Source organism: Panulirus ornatus, chromosome 18 (genome assembly GCF_036320965.1).
Source record: "Panulirus ornatus isolate Po-2019 chromosome 18, ASM3632096v1, whole genome shotgun sequence".
Classification (NCBI taxonomy): domain Eukaryota; kingdom Metazoa; phylum Arthropoda; class Malacostraca; order Decapoda; family Palinuridae; genus Panulirus; species Panulirus ornatus.
In genome coordinates this window covers 25,030,764-25,043,394 of record NC_092241.1, presented here as the reverse complement: position 1 = coordinate 25,043,394, position 12,631 = coordinate 25,030,764, and the positions used below count along the sequence as shown (strand labels likewise).

General features: G+C 41.5%; 1 protein-coding gene across 2 annotated transcripts in view; it reads left to right on the top strand.

Moving 5' to 3' along the window:
- Positions 1-12,631, top strand: part of LOC139755006 (maternal embryonic leucine zipper kinase-like) — a 304,773-nt gene that overhangs the window by 176,729 nt on the left and 115,413 nt on the right. For both annotated transcript variants that reach the window (XM_071672913.1, XM_071672914.1), the window contains exon 8: positions 8,813-9,007. In XM_071672913.1, the coding sequence (XP_071529014.1) occupies positions 8,813-9,007 (195 nt within the window). The remainder of the gene's footprint in view (positions 1-8,812; positions 9,008-12,631) is intronic.

The window sequence follows — 12,631 nt, the reverse complement described above, 5'->3', positions numbered from 1 at the left end:
ATGGTGTCCTAGCTACGTCTCTTTGTTGTATATCAACTTACTGTTATATTTCTTTCTTGTGTCTCCCCTGATAATGTGATTATGACACAAAAGTGCACTTGGGAGCTTGTTGTGTTTCATTTTCCCCATGGACTAAGGAATATACTTGATCAAGTGCCAAAAAAAAATTGTGATCCTAATGGGGAGGTGATTACAAGTAGTGGTGATGTGAGATGGAGATGGAGTGAGTATTTTGAAGGTTTGTTGAATGTGTTTGATGATAGAGTGGCAGATATAGGGTGTTTTGGTCGAGGTGGTGTGCAAAGTGAGAGGGTTAGGGAGAAGGATTTGGTAAACAGAGAAGAGGTAGTAAAAGCTTTGCAGAAGATGAAAGCTGGCGAGGCAGCAGGTTTGGATGATACTGTTAATAAAGGGGGTGACTGTATTGTTGACTGGTTGGTAAGGTTATTTAATGTATGTATGACTCATATTGTGGTGCCTGAGGATTGGCGGAATGCTTGCATAGTGCCATTGTACAAAGGCAAAGGGGATAAAAGTGAGTGCTCAAATTACAGAGGTATAAGTTTGTTGAGTATTCCTGGGAAATTGGGGGATATTGATTGAGAGGGTGAAGGCATGTACAGAGCATCAGATTGGGGAAGAGCAGTGTGGTTTCAGAATTGGTAGAGGATGTGTGGATCAGGTGTTTGCTTTGAAGAATGTATGTGAGAAATACTTAGAAAAGCAAATGTATTTTGTATGTAGCATTTACGGGTCTGGAGAAGGCATATGATAGAGTTGATAGAGATGCTCTGTGGAAGATATTAAGAATATATGGTGTGGGAGGTAAGTTGTTAGAAGCAGTAAAAAGATTTTATCGAGGATGTAAGGCATATGTACGTGTAGAAAGAGAGGAAAATGATTGGTTCTCAATTAATATTGGTTTGCAGCAGTGGTGTGTGATGTCTCCATGGTTGTTAAATTTGTTTATGGATGGGGTTGTTATTGGGGTGAATCCAAGAGTTTTGGAAAGAGTGGCAAGTATGCAGTCTGTTGTGGATGAGAGAGCTTGGGAAGTGAGTTAGTTGTTGTTCGCTAATGATATAACGCTGATGGCTGATTCGTGTGAGAAACTGCAGAAGCTGGTGACTGAGTTTGGTAAAATGTGTGAAAGAAGAAAGCTGAGGGTAAATGTGAATAAGAGCAAGGTTATTAGGTACATTAGGGTTGAGGGACAAGTTAATTGGGAGGTAAGTTTGAATGGAGAAAAACTGGAGGAAGTAAAGTGTTTTAGATATCTGGGAGTGGATTTGCCAGTGGAAGGAACCATGGAAGCAAAATTGGTGGAGAGGGCGAAAGTTCTGGGAGCATTGAAAAATGTGTGGAAGTTGAGAATGTTATCTTGGAAAGCAAAAATGGGATGTTTGAAGGAATAGTGGCTTCAACAATATAATATGGTTGCGAGGCGTGTGCAGGAGGGTGGATGTGCTGGAAATGAGATGTCTGAGGACAATATGTGGTGTGAGGTGGTTTGATCGAGTAAGTAATGAAAGGGTAAGAGAGATGTGTGGTAATATATATATATATATATATATATATATATATATTTTTTTCTTTTTTTTTTTTGCTTTGTCGCTGTCTCCCGCTTTTGCGAGGTAGCGCAAGGAAACAGACGAAAGAAATGGCCCAACCCACCCCCATACACATGTATATACATACACATCCACACAACGCAAATATACATGCCTACACAGCTTTCCATGGTTTACCCCAGATGCTTCACATGCCCTGATTCAATCCACTGACAGCACGTCAACCCCGGTATAACACATCGATCCAATTCACTCTATTCCTTGCCCTCCTTTCACCCTCCTGCATGTTCAGGCCCCAATCACACAAAATCTTTTTCACTCCATCTTTCCACCTCCAATTTGTTCTCCCACTTCTCCTCGTTCCCTCCACCTCCGACACATATATCCTCTTCGTCAATCTTTCCTCACTCATTCTCTCCATGTGCCCAAACCATTTCAAAACACCCTCTTCTGCTCTCTCAACCATGCTCTTTTTATTTCCACACATCTCTCTTACTCTCTTACTTACCACACATTGTCCTCAAACATCTCATTTCCAGCACATCCATCCTCCTGCGCACAACTCTGTCCATAGCCCACGCCTCGCAACCATGCAACATTGTTGGAACCACTATTCCTTCAAACATACCCATTTTTGCTTTCCGAGATAATGTTCTCGACTTCCACACATTCTTCAAGGCTCCCAGAATTTTCGCCCCCTCCCCCACCCTATGATCCACTTCCGCTTCCATGGTTCCATCCGCTGCCAGATCCACTCCCAGATATCTAAAACACTTTACTTCCTCCAGTTTTTCTCCATTCAAACTTATCTCCCAATTGACTTGACCCTCAACCCTACTGTACCTAATAACCTTGCTCTTATTCACATTTACTCTTAACTTTCTTCTTTCACACACTTTACCAAACTCAGTCACCAGCTTCTGCAGTTTCTCAGATGAGTCAGCCACCAGTGCTGTATCATCAGCGAACAACAACTGACTCACTTCCCAAGCTCTCTCATCCCCAACAGACTTCATACTTGCCCCTCTTTCCAAAACTCTGTAAATGCTACATACAAATCCATCTGTTTTACCAAGTATCTCTCACACATTTACAAAGCAAACACCTGATCCACACATCCTCTATCACTTCTGAAACCACACTGCTCTTCCTCAATCAGATTCCCTCTGCATGCCTTTACCTTGACAGTCAATACCCTTTCATATAATTTCCCAGGAATACTCAATAAATTTATGCCTCTGTAATTTGAACACTCACCTTTACCCCTTTTTCCTTTATATAATGGCATTATGCACGCATTCTACCAATCCTTAGTCACTTCACCATGATCCATACATACATTGAATATCCTTACCAACTAATCAACAGCAGAGTCACCCCATTTTTTTAATAAATTCCATTGTAATACCATCCAAACCTGCCGCCTTGCCAGCTTCCATCTTCCGCAAAGCTTTCACTTCCTCTTCTCTTTTTACCAGACCATTCTCCCTAACTCCTCTCACTTTGCACACCACCCTGAGTAAAACACCCTATATCTGCCACTCTGTCATCAAATATATTGAAGAAACCTTCAAAATACTCACTCCATCTCCTCATTTCATCACTTCCTCTTATTACCTTCCCACTTGCCCCCTTCACTGATGTTCCCATTTGTTCTCTTTTCTTACGCAAGATATTTACCTCTTCCCAAAATATCTTTTATTATTTATTTATTTATTTTCCCACTTCTCCTCGTTCCCTCCACCTCCGACACATATATCCTCTTCGTCAATCTTTCCTCACTCATTCTCTCCATGTGCCCAAACCATTTCAAAACACCCTCTTCTGCTCTCTCAACCATGCTCTTTTTATTTCCACACATCTCTCTTACTCTCTTACTTACCACACATTGTCCTCAAACATCTCATTTCCAGCACATCCATCCTCCTGCGCACAACTCTGTCCATAGCCCACGCCTCGCAACCATACAACATTGTTGGAACCACTATTCCTTCAAACATACCCATTTTTGCTTTCCGAGATAATGTTCTCGACTTCCACACATTCTTCAAGGCTCCCAGAATTTTCGCCCCCTCCCCCACCCTATGATCCACTTCCGCTTCCATGGTTCCATCCGCTGCCAGATCCACTCCCAGATATCTAAAACACTTTACTTCCTCCAGTTTTTCTCCATTCAAACTTATCTCCCAATTGACTTGACCCTCAACCCTACTGTACCTAATAACCTTGCTCTTATTCACATTTACTCTTAACTTTCTTCTTTCACACACTTTACCAAACTCAGTCACCAGCTTCTGCAGTTTCTCAGATGAGTCAGCCACCAGTGCTGTATCATCAGCGAACAACAACTGACTCACTTCCCAAGCTCTCTCATCCCCAACAGACTTCATACTTGCCCCTCTTTCCAAAACTCTGTAAATGCTACATACAAATCCATCTGTTTTACCAAGTATCTCTCACACATTTACAAAGCAAACACCTGATCCACACATCCTCTATCACTTCTGAAACCACACTGCTCTTCCTCAATCAGATTCCCTCTGCATGCCTTTACCTTGACAGTCAATACCCTTTCATATAATTTCCCAGGAATACTCAATAAATTTATGCCTCTGTAATTTGAACACTCACCTTTACCCCTTTTTCCTTTATATAATGGCATTATGCACGCATTCTACCAATCCTTAGTCACTTCACCATGATCCATACATACATTGAATATCCTTACCAACTAATCAACAGCAGAGTCACCCCATTTTTTTAATAAATTCCATTGTAATACCATCCAAACCTGCCGCCTTGCCAGCTTCCATCTTCCGCAAAGCTTTCACTTCCTCTTCTCTTTTTACCAGACCATTCTCCCTAACTCCTCTCACTTTGCACACCACCCTGAGTAAAACACCCTATATATGCCACTCTGTCATCAAATATATTGAAGAAACCTTCAAAATACTCACTCCATCTCCTCATTTCATCACTTCCTCTTATTACCTTCCCACTTGCCCCCTTCGCTGATGTTCCCATTTGTTCTCTTTTCTTACGCAAGATATTTACCTCTTCCCAAAATATCTTTTATTTATTTATTTATTTATTTTGCTTTGTCGCTGTCTCCCGCGTTTGCGAGGTAGCGCAGGGAAACAGACGAAAGAAATGGCCCAACCCACCCCCATACACAATGTATACACACACACACGTCCACACACCCAAATATACATACCTATACATCTCAATGTACACATATATATACATACACAGACACATACATATATACCCATGCACACAATTCACACTGTCTGCCCCCATTCACTCCCATCGCCACCTCGCCACACATGGAATACCATCCCCTTCCCCCCTCATGTGTGAGAGGTAGCACTAGGAAAAGACAACAAAGGCCCCATTCGTTCACACTCAGTCTCTAGCAGCCACGCAATAATGCCCGAAACCACAGCTCCCTTTCCACATCCAGGCCCCACACAACTTTCCATGGTTTACCCCAGACGCTTCACATGCCCTGATTCAATCCACTGACAGCACGTCAACCCCGGTATACCACATCGATCCAATTCACTCTATTCCTTGCCCTCCTTTCACCCTCCTGCATGTTCAGGCCCCGATCACACAAAATCTTTTTCACTCCATCTTTCCACCTCCAATTTGGTCCCCCACTTCTCCTCGTTCCCTCCACCTCCGACACATATATCCTCTTCGTCAATCTTTCCTCACTCATTCTCTCCATGTGCCCAAACCATTTCAAAAGACCCTCTTCTGCTCTCTCAACCACGCTCTTTTTATTTCCACACATCTCTCTTACCCTTACGTTACTTACTCGATCAAACCACCTCACACCACACATTGTCCTCAAACATCTCATTTCCAGCACATCCACCCTCCTGCGCACAACTCTATCCATAGCCCATGCCTCGCAACCATACAACATTGTTGGAACCACTATTCCTTCAAACATACCCATTTTTGCTTTCCGAGATAATGTTCTCGACTTCCACACATTCTTCAAGGCTCCCAGAATTTTCGCCCCCTCCCCCACCCTATGATTCACTTCCGCTTCCATGGTTCCATCCGCTGCCAGATCCACTCCCAGATATCTAAAACACTTTACTTCCTCCAGTTTTTCTCCATTCAAACTAACCTCTTAATTGACTTGACCCTCAACCCTACTGTACCTAATAACCTTGCTCTTATTCACATTTACTCTTAACTTTCTTCTTTCACACACTTTACCAAACTCAGTCACCAGCTTCTGCAGTTTCTCACATGAATCAGCCACCAGCGCTATATCATCAGCGAACAACAACTGACTCACTTCCCAAGCTCTCTCATCCACAACAGACTTCATACTTGCCCCTCTTTTCAAAACTCTTGCATTCACCTCCCTAACAACCCCATCCATAAACAAATTAAACAAGCATGGAGACATCACACACCTCTTTCCAAAATATCTTTTTATTCTCCCTAAAGTTTAATGATACTCTCTCACCCAACTCCCATTTGCCCTCTTTTTCACCTCTTGCACCTTTCTCTTGACCTCATGCCACTTTCTTTTATACATCTCCCAGTTATTTGCACTACTTCCCTGCAAGTACTGTCCTGACGCCTCTCTTTTTTACTTTCACTAATAACTTTACTTCTTCATCCCACCACTCTACCCTTTCTAATCTGCCCACCTCCTACCTTTGTCATGCCACATGCATCTTTTGTGCAACCCTTCACTGCTTCCCTAAAGGGGGGGGGGGTTGTTGATTGGTTGGTAAGACTATTTGATATATGTATGGACCATCGCTTCCGCTTCCATGGTTCCATCCGCTGCTAAGTCTACTCCCAGATATCTAAAACATTTCACTTTCTCCAGTTTTTCTCCATTCAAACTTACATCCCAGTTAACTTCTCCCTCATCCCCACTGAACCTGATAATCTTGCTCTTATTCATTTTTACTCTCAGCTTTCTCCTTTCACATTCTTTTCCAAACTCAGTCACCAACTTCTGCAGTTTCTCTCACAAATCTGCCGCTATAGCTGTATCATTGGCGAACAGCAACTGACTCACTTCCCCAGGCCCACTCATCCCCAACAGATTTTATACTTGACTCTCTATCCAAAAGTCTTGCATTTATCTCCTTAATCACTCCACACATAATCATATTAAACAACCATCGGGGACATCACACACCTCTGCCACAAACTGACCCTCACTGGGAACCGGTCACTCTCCACTCCTCCTACTCGTGCACATGCCTTGTGTCCTTGGTAGAAATGTTTCACTGTTTCTAGCAACTTACCTCCCTCACCATATACTCTGAAAACCTTCCACAAAGCATCTCTATCAACCCTGTCATATATCTTCTCTAGATCCATTAATGCTACATGCAAATCCATCTGTTTTTCTAAGTATTTCTCACATACATTCTTCAAAGCAAACACCTGATCCACACATCCTGTACCACTTTTGAATCCACACTGCTCTTCCCCAATCTGATGCTCTGTACATTTTTTCACCCTCTCAGTCATTACCCTCCCATATAATTTTCTAGGAATACTCAACTAACATGCCACAGTAGTTTGGACACTCACCTTTATACTCTTTGCCTTTGTACAGTGGGACAATGCATGCATTCCACCAATGCTCAGGCACTTCACCATGGTCTATACATACAGTGAATTTCCTAACCAACCAATCAACAACACAGTCACCCCCTTTTTTCATGAATTCTATTGCAATACCATCCAAACCTGCCTCCATTCCGGCTTTAATCTTCTGCAAAGCTTTCACTACCTTTTCTCTTTTTACCAAACCATTCTCCCTGACCCTCTCACTTCGCACACCACCCCAAAGAAAACATCCTATATCTGCCAGTTTATTATCAAACTCCTTCAAGAAACCTTCAGAATACTCTCTCCATCTCTTTCTCACTTCATCAGTACCTTTTATTAGTTTTCCAATTGCCCCTTCACAGATGATTCCATTTGTTCTCTTGTCTTACGCACATTATTTACCTCCTTCCAAAGCATCTTTTTATTCTCCCTAAAGTTGAATGATACTCTCTCTTGGTATATGAAATAAAATGCCTAATGACAGTCTGTGTTAGGTGGGATGGGTTCATCGTTTAAGGAATGACGGTGTGAAAGTGAGGAGAAGTAATAAGTCTGTAAATGCAGTCTGAATGAGAAAGCTGACCAGGATGTTTTGAAATGGTTGGGATGTTTGGAGAGGTTCATTTAAGCAACACTGACTAAGGGGATCTACATTCCTCACTGAGGTGGGAGAAGCAATCAGGGCTACAGAAAATGCTAACTTGAAGAAAGACAAAAGATTTTGATATAGTTTATGTTTAGAATGTGGATAGATGGATGGGATGAGTAAGAGAGAGAGAGAGAGGTATGAAAATTGATTGATATTATTATATTCTATTATACTTGATTGCTGCTTCCTGTGTCAGGGAGGTAGGACCAGGAAACAAAAAAGGACCCTTCCACTCATATACATATTTACACATACATAGACATAAACATATATGCACATGTACATATTCATACTTGCATGCCCTCATCCATTCCCGGTGCCATCCTGCCCCACAAGAAACAGCATCGCCACCCCCTTTGTCAGCGAGGTAGTGACAGGAAAACAGGCAAAAAACGGCCTCATTCATTCTGTCTAGCTGTAATGTGTAATACACCGAAACCAGATTATTTATTTATTTATTTTGCTTTGTCGCTGTCTCCCGCGTTTGCGAGGTAGCACAAGGAAACAGACGAAAGAAATGGCCCAACCCACCCCCATACACATGTATATACATACACGTCCACACATGCAAATATACATACCTATACATCTCAATGTACACATATATATACACACACAGACACATACCTATATACCCATGCACACAATTCACACCATCTGCCTTTATTCATTTCCATCGCCACCTCGCCACACATGGAATACCATCCCCCTCCCCCCTCATGTGTGCGAGGTAGCGCTAGGGAAAGACAACAAAGGCCCCATTCGTTCACACTCAGTCTCTAGCTGTCATGCAATAATGCCCGAAACCACAGCTCCCTTTCCACATCCAGGCATATATAACTAATTCTGCTGGATGTTGAGAAGATATTGCATGAGTCACACTGCATGAACAAGAGAAAGTAGTTTGTTCATCAGATGCATGAACAAGAGAGAGTAGTTTGTTCAGCAGATAGAATTGTACTTACACTCGTTGTCTCCCAATCAGACCCATGGTGTGGATGAAGATGTGATCACAGAGATTGCAGTACACCAAGCCAAGTCTCGGGTAGCAGTGCGGCAAGCAGTTTGCCGTTGGTCTTATGACTACCTCACAGCTACATATTTCCTGCTAGTTGTGCAGAAAATGAAGGGAAAGTCTCTAAGACTCATACCAAAAGTAATGCCGCTTGGAGAAATACCGGTATGTTTTGTCAACTGTAAATATTTATGATATTTGCCTTATTATACATGAATTTACACACTGTCTTGTGAACTGTTTTCTCTTATTATTCATTGAAGTCATGTCCACTCTAAATTTCCTTGAATTAACTTGCATGCAGTCTATAGAACTGTTGTGCACTCAGCCTTTAAACCACTCCCTTTGCTTGGAGCAAATGATATGGTTAGAACCTCTTGTAGGCACTTTACATGATATAGACTTCTGGACATTATTTGAGAATCAAAGCTAGGTTTCTAATTTTCCTTGGGTTTTATCATGCTGCTTAGGATAACACAGGTAAAGCATCCTCCTTTGCTGAAAACAGTAATGGTAATATTTTTCATTTATGTTTAGACTGTAATCTGAGTAAATAGCACATGCTGAGTCCCCATATATAAAGATCTGCTGCTTTATAATGTATCACTATAATTATTTTGCCTATGTATTGTCCATGAAAATAGAAATTATGTAGCCATGCCAAAAATTTAAAGATTTAAAAGACTGTTTTCTATTAAGTAGGCAGTAGTTAGTAAGCAGCCACATACCAAGGAGATGCATTCCCAGTAGTACCCACCTGGGTATTGGGAGGGTTATTGATGGCTGTGTAGTGAGCCAGTGCTTCAGTTGTTGTCAAGTTGCACCCTTCTGATTCAGGTAGCTGTCTGTCTTTTCTGCTTCAGATGCACTTAGATTGCTGGCATTCTGTCCACATGCAAACAATTTTCTTGTTACATATAATACTTGACGACACTTATGTCATACATCCCATCCTTTGTATCTCTTGATTCTTCTGTGGTGAGTGCCAGGCGAAAACCCTGCCTTTTGGAAAAATGGTAGGAGCAATTGATAGAAGTAGTAGGTAGGACATTAGAAAGAAGCATAAGTAGAAACATGATGTAGAAGCAGTAGGTAGGAACATTAGGTGGGATCATTAGTTAGAAGCCATAAGTTAGACCATTAGGCAGGAACAGTAGGTAGACACATTAAGTAGAAGTATCAGTAGGAGCACTAGGTAGGAGATTTCAAAAACACTGCAGTAGAGTTGCCCTCTGCTGCGGTCATTTTAGGGGTGAGGCATGAATGGCTGAGAATTGGCATTGGAGTTCACCAGTTATGGAGACGTTTGCCATGGCTACCCCCATGAGGGAGTTCTCAGAGGGAACAAGCTTCAGAGATATTGTTAAGTAGCAATATCCACCAAGGCTGACAATCTAACTCACTTGAACATAGAGTGGTGATCCAGCCTGTGTTCTTATGTTGTAATAATGTGTTAGGTCCACCTCAAACCTCCAATAGTAAGCTGACTCAGTGGTTGGGAGTGTGGGAAATACTTGGCTATCCAGTAACTGCTCACTCAGCAAATTTTTAGCATTGTTTATATGTGTCTTGTACAAACTGATATTTATGTCATTGCAAACACTTCACTAAAGCATAACAGTGTGTCTGACTTACAGGCATCCAACCTACAAACATCCATACATACAAATAAGCTCTAAAAAGATAATATTTAATGCCTTGTCTGACATGCAGTTGATTACTTATACTCATGAGCCAATGAACTACTTGAATATGCATTTTTTTCATTGTGTTGCTGAATAGAGTGTTCTATTATCTATATTTAGAGTGGAATACATCATCTGATGCATTATAACATTCATATATAGGTGTACACTCTGATTTTAAGCATTTCTTTTTATATTTTCCAATGGGAATGTAACCCATTTGTAAGTCAAGGACATGCTGTAAGGTATTAAGGCATTTTGTTGTGGATGCATACCTCTTTTGTGTCATTTACACTTGCTAGTGTCATGATCCCTCAATGATATTGACTTTGTAACATCTTTAACTGTGTATATTGATATAATTTTCTTATTCGATCATGGTTTTCCACGTTTGTGAGGATGTGCCAGGAACAGATAGAAAAGGGCCACATCTGCTTACATCTCTTATCTAATTGCCATCTGTATTACATCAAAACCAAAGCTCACTATCCACAACTACTCCCACAGACCTTTCCACAGTTTACCCTGGATGCTTCACTTTCCCTGGTTCAGTCCATTGACAGCAGTATACCACAGTGTTAAAATTCACTCTGTCCCATGCATGCCTATCAACCCCCTGCATGATCAGTCCCCATTTGCTTAAATTTGAACATGTTCAGTCCCCGATTGCTCAAAATCTTTTTCACTTCATTCTTCCATCTTTAGTTTGTGCACCCCACTTTCCTTGTGACCCTCATTTCTGACACATATATCCTCTTTATCAGCCTTTCCTTACTCATTTTCTCCATATGTCCAAACCATTTCAGCACATCCTTTTTTAGCTCACCCAACCTCACTCTTTTTATTACCACACCTGTGCCCTACCATTTCGTTACATATTCAGTCAAACCACCTCATACCACATATTGTCCTCAAACATTTCTTTTCCAACACATCCACCCTCCTTTGCACAGCTGTACATATAGCCCATGCTTTACATTCATATGATGTTGTAGGGACTACTATACCTTCAAACATACCCATTTTTGCCTTCCCACATAATGTTCTCTTCTTCCGCATCATTCTTCAGTGCTCCTGGAACCTTCACACCCCTAACCCAACCTGTGATTCGCTTCCACTTCCATGGTACCATTTGCTTCCGTGTGCACTCCCAGGTATCTAAAACACTTCACTTCCTGTAAGTTTTCTCCATTCAAACTTATGCCCAAACTAACTTCTCCCCTGCTTAATTTGATAACTTTGCTTTTATTCAAATTTTTTTTTCAACTTCCTCCTTTCACACACTTTTCCAAACTCAGTCACAAACTTCTGCAGTTTCTCACTGGAATCTTTGACTAGTGCTCTATTATCAGCAGTCACAAATTTACACTTCCCAGGCCCTCTTGCCCCTTTCTCCAAGACTCCAGCATTTACCTTCCTCATTACCCAACCCAGAAACAAATTAAACAACCATGGTGACATTATACACCCCTCTCGCAAACCAATCTTCTCTTGGAATCATTCTTTCTTCTCTGTTCCTAATAGTACGCAAGCCGTACATCCTTGATAAATACTTCTCTGCTTCTTGCAGCTTTTCTCCCTCACTATATATTTGTAAAACCTTCCATGAGGCATCTGTATTAACCATATCAGATGCTTTCTCCAGATTTATAAATGCCATGTGAAAATCCATCCATTTCCCTGAGTATTTCTTTTTTTAAAGCAATCATCTGATCCACACAATCTATACCACTTCTGATACTACACTGCTCCTCTCCAGTCTGATTATCTGTACATGCTTTCACCCTCTCAGTCAATACCTTCCCATACAATTTCCCAAGTGCACTCAACAAACATATGCCTCTGTAGTTTGAACACTCTTATACAATGGCACTATACTTGCATTTCACCAGTCCTCAGGCACTTCACCATGATCCATACATACATGGAAAATCCTTACCAACCAATCAACAACACATTTTCCCCCATTCTTAATAAACTGAACTGCAGTATCATCCACGTTAGGCTTTCACCACTTATTTCTTCACCAAACCACCCTCCATGACTCTTTTACTCCCTGACCCAAATGCCCCACATCTGCCACCCTGTCATGAAATGCATTCAG